We start from the raw sequence: 12653 nt of genomic DNA on the forward strand, positions 1-12653 counted from the left end.
GAGGGAGATACGTTTCTTTCAGGAAAGGCCATTCTGCCACTTTTGATTTGGCATTTGGAGTTTTTTTTTTTGGATAGGATTTGTTTACAGTCACCTGGGGATTAAAGGAACATCAAACCATGAACACGTTCCCATTTCCCTTCAACGTACATTTCCGAGGTGTGAGAGAACTGTCATTTCAAGTTCAATAAATAGCCTAAAATTGACAGATGAGGAGACTATTTGATCTACAGCAGCGGTGAAAATGAAAATAGTGACTTTTGATGAAGACTAAAAACAACCCTCTGTCTGTACGTCTGAAACAAACTGTGTTACTGTTGCACTGTGTGCACCCAACACTACTATGGCTCAGCCTTCAGTATCACTGAAAAACTAGAACTTCCCCACGGCGATGATTAAAGCATCGATGAATCTATACATCACAGGACTCACATGAGAGACACAACATAAAAATTCTACTCAGCTCTCTCTATTTTCAGGCACGACTGACACGTGGGTCACAACGAGGTCATGTGCACACTGAGCTAAGATGAAAAAAGAAAAAAAAAAGAGAAAGAAATCAGACATAGGTGTAGATGAGAAAAGAGAGAAGCCTCTCCAGGCGACAGAACCCGCTGATGTACTCCTGATGAGCAAAGTGAGCAGGTCTGTCGGGCCCACTGACTGCAATCAACGGAGCCCCATGAAGCTCGCAGCGTGTTCCCAGGCTGTTCATTACCAGCACAGGCCACAGCGACGACAGTCACAGCCCGCAGAGCAGCACCGACACGTAACTGCGGGCTTACCTTCGGCTCGCACTGTGAAGGGAGAATCTCCGGGTCGTTTGGCTGAGAACTGGCCCCCGAGAGAGGTCATTAGAAAGCACAGGCTGAAGAAGCCAATCCCCACCACGAAGATCCTGCAAGGAGTGAGACAGACACAACCAACAAAAGAGGAGAGGGAAGCTTTTGTGAAACAGAAAGAACAAAAAAAAACTACAAAAGTGCAAACAAGGACAAGACAGGAGAATTTTCATAATAGGAGCAAATCCAAGTAGCTCTGAGTCGTTTGAGGCACCATGGAGCATGGACGGGGTTTTTTTTCCACATTATGTGCAATCTCTTGACTGTGCAATCTCAAATGACCCAACACAGTGATGTGTTTTGTGCACGGCACTGTGCTCAGTGAGCAAATCCCGAAAAACAAAAGCATTACGTTTCAAGTGAACGGCTGCACAGTGGGGAGTGAACACACACACGCACAGCAAATGTTTCACTTCTGAGGCTCTTAAAGAACCAAATAGGAGAAAAGTGGCCCCTGTGCTCACTGCGGGGGAACGTTTGAGTGAACGAGACAATCTTTTTTATACGATGGAACTGCAGGACAGTGTCAGACAACAGAAAACTGACAGAGAGGCTGCAGATGTTCAGTGGTGGAGGACTGGGATTATTACTTTTGAGCATAAGGCGAGACTTCTGTTTGCCACCAAAGTGCAACACCAGCATGTTGAATCAGGTCTGGAGTTGTGACAGAGTGTGTACTAAAACATCTGGGAACCTTGTGCCTGAAAGACTGACAATAATGCCCTCATCTTGTGTATAATCTGGTCAAACCTCAGAGTTTTAATTCATTTGAAGTCTGCTTTATTTGGCTTCACTGCTCCTCCATCTGCTGCTGCTGAAACGAGGCAAATCTGTACACAATAATCTTGTAAATCTAATTGTCCCAACTGTTTCCAAATGTATGCCAAAGCCTTTCAGTTCTTGTTGCACAAACATTTAAGCAACACATTTTGCAGCATTATTTCTGCTGTTGCAGATATTTTGTGGTGAATTTGACAGTAAAAGTCGACATTTGCCATTGTTTATTAGACGGAGAAGAAGAGCATGTTCTCACCTGAATGGTTTGAAAGTGAGAAGACATCTCCTCAGCATCGTGGAAAGGTCGCCGCTCGTGCCAATCATTTTCCACACACGTCGAAAGCGCCGGGTTTTCTGATCATGGCGCGAGTCTGTGTGACAAGCATAACTTTAGACCACAGTCCCGGCGGCTGGAGTATCGTCTTTGCCGACTCCACGAACTTCACAACCCCGTGTGTGTGTTGCTCGTGTCAAAATCTCCTGCGCGTTCAGCAGGAAAAGACTCGATCAGACCGTTTCTCCGAAGTGGGGAAGGAGAAGTATTCGTGATTGTCCTTCAGCCTGTTCCACTTGTATCCATAATGTTGTTAAATATCCTTTAGAGACAGAGGCAAAAGCAGGACTGCTTAGTTCCTCGTTCTTGGGCTCATCTGAGCGGATGGAGCAGTGAGTGGCTGCCTGTATCTGCGGCTCTTCAGCTGAGCTGCGCCACCTATGGATGCATACCGGGACATTACAGTTTCTCGACAGTTCAGAATTCAGCCTCTTCTTTTAGTCTCTTGTGCACTATCATGAACACAACTCCGTAGTCCTTTAAACATATTGCAAATGCTTCTTCTTCTTTTTTTATATAAGTATCAATTGCACCAATTGTAATATTCTGTCAGGAATATTTTCTATAGCTTTACCTGATTGAGGCCACATGTGAAATGATGCAAGCTGCAGCACGTCAATCAATGTCAGGCTTCAGCCTCACGCGCAGATCAAGAGCCAACGCGAAGACCTTGAACACTACTACAGACACCAGACATCGTCTTACGCAGCTGCTGATACAAGATTACCACTTAAGGGACTTCTTCCTGACCTGACCTCAAGGACTAACTTGTGATTTTTAATTCAATTCAATTCATTTTAAACAATCAAAATGACAAGACTCCACCCACTACCTGCAATCATCAGTCAGCCCCTCCTAGACACACCCCTAAGTGATAAAAAAACCCAGCCCTGAAGATGTTTGACTCCTGTTTTCCTGCCAAACAATTTGCCACAGGCTTTTTTTGAAGTTTATGATTATTTGTTCGATATTCTTTGAACATTCGTACTGTTTTAAACTTGATTCATGTGTGTGTTTATGGCCTGAGTAATGACATATAGATTGAATAGATTTTGGACGCGTAAGTCGAAACCTTTTTAATTTAAAATGACTACTTTGTTTAATTAGTCAAATGTGGACTCAATAACATCCCTTTATATTTGTGTAGGCAAAAACAAAATCATCCGTTATCCATCTTGAACCACAGTCCACAATAAACGGTTGGCTCAGATGTTCTGTGAGCCAGTGACACCAGTCTCACTGTAGTTTGTATTAATGGATCTTTAAAACATTTGGAAAGCAGAACATATGAGTAAATTGCATCGTTATCAGCCTGCGTCCCCCTCAGCCTCCTCCTGCTGTGTGAACTCTCTTGTTGAATGTAATTAGTGTTGTCAGTCTGATCTTACATGTCAGAGCTTGGTCCTTTGTTATACATGTGCATGCAAGAAACTGTCACTAAAAATGACAACTTTAACAGGAACTACTGTCATTTGTCTCTCTGTGATCCCAACTCTGACGTGGAAAAGTCTTCATAAGGTGAACGCTACGCGTGAGGCACCAATTAGTGGAGCAGTATTGTCGCCTCGTGCTGGCTTGACGTGCAGGGAAAACATTTCAGCACCACGGACAGCGACACCATGCAGATAGACAGCAGCTCAGCAGCGACACCCTGTGGACTGAAGGCAGAACAGACGGGGGAGAAAATCGAAAATAATGGCTCAGTGCTCAGGGATATCACTAGTGTTTGTTTGTTTTAATTAATATCCTCCAATCAATAGATAATTTAATTTTTATGGTATCAGGTGAATGGTTTTCATCAATGTATTAATTAATTAATGTATTTATTTAAGGAACGGGACAATGCATATTAATAAACATTAAAATGTAAATATGTCAGGTTGTTGCCTGCGGCTAATTTCCACCTATGTGGAAGTGCACATAAACCTATTGCACAAACCCCTTACACATAATTATGCAAATGTATTGATGGTCACATGTTTGGTTACCCACCCTCAATCGCAGTTTCAGGTGCTTTTTAAATGTTGTTTTTTTAGCTAATTTAAATGATCATCACATTTTACTTTTTGGGCAGGTATGGGTGGGATTATGCAAATCAAAGTGTCTTCATGGAAACAAAGTGTTTAAAAAAAATGATGTAAAGTATATAAAGCTGTAAAAAAAAAAGTACAATTCAGTTAAATGAGATTACTACTAAATCGAAACAATTAGTTGCTGTTTTGCTGAGCTTTTTTAAAGAAAATATTGAGGTCCAATAGACAGCAAGTGGCATCATCCTTAGATGCCATGACAACTGTTCTCTGTCTTACTAAGTTGGGCCTGTTGCTGCTTTGTTGACTTTTGGCCTGCAGCCCAGTGAGATCGACTCTGTTGACTTTACAAGCCTATTTTTGAGATTTAAAAATATACACAGTCAGTGGTTTAAACATGCCTGATTTTTTTTTTTTTAATCCAAGTGACTGCAGGGCTACATGAAAGTGCAACAGAGTGAATATTATGTGATAGTGCTAACACACTAACAAAATAATGAAGGGGTTTGAAAAAAATCCTCTCAGAGTCAAGTGTTCACAGAAATCAACAAGATGAAATTTTAACCAAGGACACATTGCTTGTTCTCCATTTATAACATATATCCATGATATCTGACTTATGGTCCATGTACTAATATGCTCTTCGACCGCACTAGTAAGACAATTCTGCGCACTAGTAGAACAACTGTGTCTTACTAGTTGTGATTTTTTTCCAGTACATTTCTACCAGGGACATTTTTGGCCCTCTAGTATCCAAAAAAACCTTACTAGTAAACTAATGCACCCCAATGTGTCAAGCACGAGTAGCCCTCCGGACCTTACTTGTAATGCCAAAATGTCCACTAGTAGCAGTAGTGGGTATTTTTACTTCACTAGTACTACTAGTAAGTGACACAATGCCAACTCGTGGTACTAGTGAGTCAAAATGTCCACTAGAAGCACTAGTAAGATGTTTTTGACATTACTAGTACTACTAGTAAGGCATCAAAATGTCTACTTGTAGCACTAGTGAGGTATTTGGGATCTTACTAGAACTAGAAAGGTAGAACTAGTAATATGTTCATGTCTTAAAGGGGTCATGTTGTCAAATGTATTAATGAGAGAGTCAAAGACTCGTCACGATAAAAGGCAAAGCTAGATAACATACACTTGACATGTCTCAACACATTATTTATTCATTCATTCATTTCCATCTTTTCCTTTGAGGGTCAACACGACCAAACGAGATGGAAATATATTGATGTATTGTGTAGTTCAAATATAAAATCATACAAGGTAAAGATAAAAAAAAAAAAAAAATAGACATGTATACAGTTTGTATACCTATTGTTGAATATAGTTTTTTGTTTTAACGTGTTCATATAATCAACCTTATATAATCAAGTTTTCTTCTTTAAGAAATGTCACCCAAAATCCTAACAATAGTCAAAGTAGGTAAGCAGGCATCACTATACTTTGAAAACACTGTGTCTTTGAATAATAAATGTCAGTTTCTGTTTCTGTTTCCAGGTAATATAATATAATTGTTTTTACTAAAAGGACTGAGACAGAAAGAAAGTTGGTAAATGGATAACAGGTTGAGACAGGTAGACCTGACACATACTGACAAACAACAAGCTAAAACACTTTGTTTTCAGTTCACTGGGGAACGAGCAGCAGCTGTGAAACCAGGCAGCAGGTCAAGGGTGATTAGTAATGAGCTTCTGATACAGTATAATGTGAGACACTGTCAATCACACACCAAGGACACCCAGTGGACAGGTGAGCAAGGTCACGCCAAGAAAAGAAGCAGAAGCAGACAAGGAAATGAAATGAGACGGGAAGAGGAAACAGAAGCTTTTATAACAGAGACAGAACATGAAAACAGATTTTTTTTTTTTTATCATAGCTAAAACCTACTTTTGTCAGTGATCAGTTACATTGTCAGGAACATTCTTCACATGTGTAAGACAGAGACGAGAAATATAACTTTAAGTTTGAACTAAAGTGAGGATTTGGAAAACTGAGCTCTGACGCTCCAGGGAACGTTGATCAAAGTCTTCCAGCGCTGGTTGGCAGTGACAGAAAAAAATCTCAGATTTTTCTTGTTATTTGAGTTCAGTGCTAAAGTGAGTCTTGCAAACTAGGGAATAGCAGCTCACATTTCTGTTCACTTGAATGATAGTGAATATTATATGAACAGAGATCCTCTTATTTCAAAATTCACATATGATGCATGGGGACTGAAGTACAGTTCAAATACATAATCAAACTCATACTGTAATCCTTGATCTTTCATGTTTCATTTCAAATTAACTCCAGGCAAAAGTCCAAAACAGTGTATCATTATTATTCTAATAGAACCGATTTGAACAGACAAGAATAAAATGTGCATTTAGATAAATTGAGACATACAGTATATAGTGTAATAATGCATCAGCTCCATGATTCATTATTAAATCTAGTATATTCTGCAGAAAATGCAAACTGTTCTAATAAACAGGTTATATCTCATAGTGTTTTCTCAACATACTTATCTTTACTTAAGTCAAGAATGTGGATACTTATTTTATCATATTGTTAACAATGACACAAATGGACTACACTACACATAAAAAATCAAGTTATGAATGATCTGAATCTGCAAATTCAAGCAGAATTCATAAACGCTATAATCACTATATCTGAAAACAGGACAGAAAAATCTGGTAGCGTGCCACTGACAGTTAAACTGTTAAACTAAAATGCAGCCATACTTTCAGTTTTATTTTCATTATTAGTTGTTGTTGTTTTTTAACCAAACCAAATGAAACTCATTTAGTCTGGCTTTATGAGTTAGAGTAACACTTTTTATTAAAACCTTTAAAATTGCTTCATTTGTCTGTTCAGGTTTTATAATAAACAGACATTTTAACACTTAGGATTGTGCACACAAGAGTAAACTGCACATGAAGAAACAACTAAATGAAGGTAACTACTGTAAAGTAACAATGCATTCAGTCCCAGTTATGTGTACGTTTTAGAGAAAGGTCCGGTTCGTTCAAAAATCCATTTGAAACAAATAACAACGGTCATAATAATCCGCATGTGTAACTCTGGTGTGTCTCACAAGTCGTTCATTCCAGGACAAGTCTGCTCACGTTCAAGAAGGGAAAACCTGACACCACAGGACTGAGGAAGACTCACTTCAACACAAGACATAGAACGTGGACAAGCTGTGTGGTGTGGTTAGAGTATATACAGTTTATATCTATATATATCTGTATATATATATATATATACAGATCAAAATGATGGGTTTCCTCTCAGGTGTGAGGGCACTGCACATGTCTGGCTGGATATTGGTCATCTGGTGCCTTTCGGCTGCAAGCATCGCAGGTGAGATTGTTTGTTTAGTGCATAAAAATGATATTTGTATATATATATATAACCTGCAATATGTCCAGTGTGTTTTTTAAGATATGAGACTGATCTTTCCAAAAACCATTTTCATGATTCAGGAAAAAAAAAACTAATCCTACAAAATACTACTATTTGTAAACTATAACATTATTTGAACCCTCTTTCGTTTATCCGCCGTCATGCGTACAGTATACTTATGAGATATAAGATTAGAGATTATAGTATATACATTAGTATAGTATGTCTTTTGAGTTTATGTTAAGTTCTCCAGCAGTGGGTGCTGTGTCCCTTTCAGGCCACAAGAGTGCAGGACACACTTACATGACACTGTACATGAGAACCAAGTGAAAGTAAAAAGAAAAACCCAGCATACTTTATTATCTGTCTTAAATATAAATAATAAATAATATGTAAAAAAGGGAAAAAAAATAAGAATTAGAAACATTATGCACAGGCTTAACGGAAGAATTTAATTACATTTTAAGTAATTTTATTAAATTTTTAACATTTCATGTGAGATATACTTTATACTTTATCACTTGAGATTCTAACATTAGGATTAGTGATAAAATAATGCATTACAAACAAGAACATAATGAGAAAACATTCATTCATTTTTGGGCCAGAATTATGTGGGGGGAAACCTATTTAGCATTGAATATATTTTTGTGTCTATCCAACTTTGAATTATTCCCAAAATATAAAAAATAATATTACATTACATGTCATTTAGCATACGCCTTTATCCAAAGCGACTTACAATGGAATTGAGTACAATCAGTCAGGGGTGGAATCGAACTTGCGACCATGATGTCTTTCGCACACAGGATACTGGTCTTAACCACTGAGCCACTCCACCCCTCATAATAATATGTTGTAGTAATGTAGTAATGTAGTAATATGTTGATGCTCCTAGAAAAAAACTATATATTAATAGTAGAACTGTCTAAGTTATGTGTTTCAAGGCAGTAATCTCTCTCCCTCTCTCTGATCATTTAGGCAGTCAGGATGTAAAGCTGCAGGTCACTCCACATGTGGTGTCAAAGTGTGGAGAAAATGTGACCCTGACGTGCACTGTCAGCTCATCACACCAGTTGGATATTAAATTATTTTCCTGGAACTTCAAAAAGAAACTTGTGTGTCAGGATGGAGGAAACCAATCTGACGCTGGGGCTGTGTGTGAAAGCACGGCAGACGCTTCCCATCACAATCTCACTCTGACTCTCATGAACGTGATGCCGGTCAACACGGGAAAATACCTCTGCAAGCTGCGTTCTCAAGTGGAAGCAAAACATGGCTCAACTAATGTTACAATACAAGGTGAGTTAGTTTAACACGACACATTTTTGACTCAAAGTTGTTATTATGATATTAAAAGTGTTTGCACGGTGTAATGATTATAGAAAGATGACACAACATCTGTTCCCCCATAGTCCTTGCTTTCACTTTGTGGTCGGCCACCATGACAGGGGTTCTGTAGAAAAACAAAGTATCCAAAACACGGCAGAGAATAACAGAGTTGACTCAAGTCTGACTTAAGTCACAAATGTGAGACTTGCTCGACTACCGTTGACACTAATGACTTCCCACTCGATTTACACTTGAGTAAAATGACTCGAAATGTCTTGACTCATGGAATATTTACATTTTCTCAAATATTGAGGAGTTATCTTTACAATTTCTTTTTGTAACCCTGCTTCCGCGACCTTGCGTATAAACCTGGCAACCGAGCGACACCAACACCACTGTAAAATTTCATTCGACACTTTAAACCCCACAGAGGGAGGTAAGACAGGAAGTCAGTTGGTTGCTCTTTTTAATCTAACACTAAATAGCATGTGCCTGTTTTTTAAGAATAATATTTAAAATGAATTTCCATTTAGGGTCAGTATTTTTTTAATCCTTACGTACATTGTTTATGTTACTGATAACTTGCTTGAGACTTGAAGGTCAAGACTTGTGGCTTACATATGTGTGACTAACTTTAAGTTTTAAACCTACATAACTGATGACAGCCAGAGGATTAAGGCATTATAGGTTTTGATGTGTTCTATTCATGTCCCATTCCCAAGAACACCCTGAGAGAATCTCATCAAAGTCGGTATAAACATTCGTTTGCAATTAAAGAAGGAAATATTAGATTTTGGTGGGCAAACATTGAAGGTAAAAGCCCCTCTGATCTCACAAATAAAATTGCCTTGGGAATATAATACATCATCACATGAGCAGACACAACAGGTGTTTGCTGAAGATTCTCTCTTGCACTACTGTGTGAGTGCTCGGGCCCAAATACTGACTTTTTTTTTTTTTTGCTTTATTTAGCCAGGAAGGTCCCATTGAGATACAATATCTCTTCTTCCAGGGAGTCCTTGTCAAGATTCAGTAGTAGTAGTAGTAGTAGTAGTAGTTTATTTCGAACATGCAAACGATATACAGTATAAATGAAATATCCAACAACAAAAAATAAGAATACAAAAGCGGATAATGAAAGACACCTGAAGAAAGAAAACAAACACAATGATTTCATGTACATATCCTAATTTAATCCCACCTCTTCTCCATAAATTATTAGCATCTATTATTTTCCTCCCTCTCCCTCTTACATTACTGTTATTGTTTCTGTCATTTATTTTAAAAAAGTAAGAAAAAAATAAGAAACATAAGGGAAAAAAAGACATGCATTATTAAATGCTTGTCTCCTGACTAAGGGTACTGCTAACATCAAATTTCTTCTCAGTCAATGAACACATTCTTGGAAAACATTGAGTCGACCGTAACAGCACTGGTCATGACACTGCTGGGCTTTAATTCTAAATGTTCTGCATATTGTTTGTCACTGTCGTTTTTTTAAAACCGACTCTTTTCACAGATTGCCTTGAAAAAACTGGAATTAACCTCATTAATGGGTCTCACATCGGGTGCTGGTTCACTGGAGTTTATCCCAGCAGCACCATCCACTGGTTCAGCGGAGACATGAACTTAACAGACTCTGCCAGCACGAAGGAGGAAGAGGACCAACATGGCCGCTTCAGTGTTTGGAGTGACATAAATGTGCAGAAAAGAGACGTCAGCCTGTCATATAACTGCTCACTGTGGATGCCCTCAAAGGGGGAGTATTTCTCCAGTAGCCTGTTAATTGTTCCGAGTCAGATAAAGTCATCGGGAAGCACTGTCAGACTGCAGTGGATCTGTGGTGTGGTTTGGATAATATACATTTTAGTTGGAAAAGCAGAAGTATGAACAGATAATTGGTTCAAAAAACAATATATTCATATTGGGTCAAATAATTCATGTAGATTAAGCTTAGCTTAATTATCCCAGAATTACCACAGAATTGGGTGAGTTTTGTTTTTGACATTTCTTACATTCGGGCTCTTAAGTGCAAACTGTCTATTTTCACTAAATAGCGAATATCAGGAGGAAGCCGGTCCATTTGTTTAGTGGTTAAAATGAACTCTCATCCTTGAACAGATGCTAACACTCGTGGCACAGATCCTTAAAACCAAAAAAGTTCCCAATTCAATGGCAGCACAGCGTTCACTGTTTCTTAGCAATGCATGCAGTCAAACAGGGTGTAGATGTGATTTAGGAGGTCGTGCTATTCTGAGCACTATTCTCTATAAAAGTAAAGAGACAACTTGTCGCGACTGGTGCACGGCATAAATGTACAGAAAAACAATATTAAATGTTCACATGAAATAAAAGAATACACTGGCAAAATGTGCTTCAAGTAAAACATACATTTCCATTGCTTTGTTCATTTATGAAAAAAGAAATGTACAGAAATGTTGTGTAGTGCAGTTTTTTTTTAAATGCCTTTTTATGTTCTAATTACAGTGTACGACATTGTAATAAAAGTGATATTTCCTGGTACTTTGCACATTCTTCCACACACCTTTGCACAGACTACATGTCTGTGTGTCTTGTTGCCTCAGACAAGTTGAGATATGCAAACATTGTGTTGCTTCAGTTCATTGACAGGCTTAAAAAAACAGGGGGAATAAAAAGCTGATTCCCGGTTTTCACGTCACTATTTCAAGATAATCTTTTCACCGGTTGGTGCACGTTTCAAATTACACTCAGATGGTAACAGCAAAGTTTTCTGTGCATTTGTTGTTATTATAATTCCTTCCCATGTGGAACTTCCTGTCTGTCACCTGCACTAGTCCAGTCGTTCACATTGAGGCAGAAAGGTAAATAACTCTGCAATCACAACTATGAGTCACAGGAGGACTTTAAGTAAACACAGCAAGAAAGGTGGAACGTGTGTAGGTATTGTGTTGCACGAACAGGTTCTCACAAGTGGTTTTCAGGGTGTGAATATCCGTCTTTCTCGTGGTTTTCAGTGTGTGAATATCCGTCTTTCTCGTGGTTTTCAATGTGTGAATATCCGTCTTTTTCGTGGTTTTCAGTGTGTGAATGTCCGTCTTTCTCGTGGTTTTCAGGGTGTGAATATCCGTCTTTCTCGTGGTTTTCAGGGTGTGAATATCTGTCTTTCTCGTGGTTTTCAGGGTGTGAATATTCGTCTTTTTCGTGGTTTTCAGTGTGTGAATGTCCGTCTTTCTCGTGGTTTTCAGTGTGTGAATGTCCGTCTTTCTCGTGGTTTTCAGGGTGTGAATGTCCGTCTTTCTCGTGGTTTTCAGGGTGTGAATGTTCGTCTTTCTCGTGGTTTTCAGGGTGTGAATATCCGTCTTTCTCGTGGTTTTCAGGGTGTGAATATCCGTCTTTCTCGTGGTTTTCAGGGTGTGAATATCCGTCTTTCTCGTGGTTTTCAGGGTGTGAATATCCGTCTTTCTCGTGGTTCCATCCAAGAGGCAGAATAACAATCACCTGTGACCTCGGTCTGAGAGCAGGTTCACAGTACAGACAAGTGTCTAAAAGGGGGGGTGGACTAAATTGTCTCCATGGACAAAATTAGACTCTAGGAAAAGCAAACAGACAGTCTTTCATCGATACTGTAAGTGGCTTGTATTTATTTAACTGTGATGTTTTTTTGTTTTTTTTCGAGACTAACATTTTGTCCAGATTTAACCATTATTGGTAAAATGTATTTAACATGACACAATGTCATATGCAACATCATTTACAACACTATAATTGTTTTTTTAGTCATTCTAAATGTATGCAGTTTTGGTTTAGTCCATGAACACAGATTCTTATTGATGTTGAGCTTTTCTTTATGCAAGATAACCTTCACCTAACCCACACAATGGTTTGCACTCGTCTTGACCATGACCCATTTATTTATTTACCCCTTACAGCTACAGGTCTTACAGCACATGGCTGACA

At 38.6% G+C, this 12653-nt stretch overlaps 2 protein-coding genes across 2 annotated transcripts in view; one reads left to right on the forward strand and one right to left on the reverse strand.

The window, feature by feature from the left end:
* LOC131476100 (alpha-1,6-mannosylglycoprotein 6-beta-N-acetylglucosaminyltransferase B) overlaps window positions 1-2278 on the reverse strand; it is a 52637-nt gene extending 50359 nt beyond the window's left edge. The window contains exons 1-2 of the mRNA XM_058654590.1: window positions 1876-2278; window positions 786-898 (exon numbers count right to left, since the gene is read on the reverse strand). Coding sequence (XP_058510573.1) covers window positions 786-898; window positions 1876-1943 — 181 coding nt within the window. The 5' untranslated portion in view covers window positions 1944-2278. The remainder of the gene's footprint in view (window positions 1-785; window positions 899-1875) is intronic.
* Window positions 2279-7162: 4884 nt separating this feature from the next.
* On the forward strand, window positions 7163-11226 carry LOC131475678 (uncharacterized). Its single transcript, XM_058653943.1, has 3 exons — window positions 7163-7340; window positions 8364-8684; window positions 10234-11226. The coding sequence occupies exons 1-3, from the start codon at window positions 7253-7255 to the stop codon at window positions 10602-10604; spliced, it is 780 nt and encodes a 259-aa protein (XP_058509926.1). The 5' UTR covers window positions 7163-7252; the 3' UTR covers window positions 10605-11226.
* Window positions 11227-12653: the final 1427 nt, after the last annotated feature.

This window comes from Solea solea, chromosome 16 (assembly GCF_958295425.1).
Source record: "Solea solea chromosome 16, fSolSol10.1, whole genome shotgun sequence".
Classification (NCBI taxonomy): domain Eukaryota; kingdom Metazoa; phylum Chordata; class Actinopteri; order Pleuronectiformes; family Soleidae; genus Solea; species Solea solea.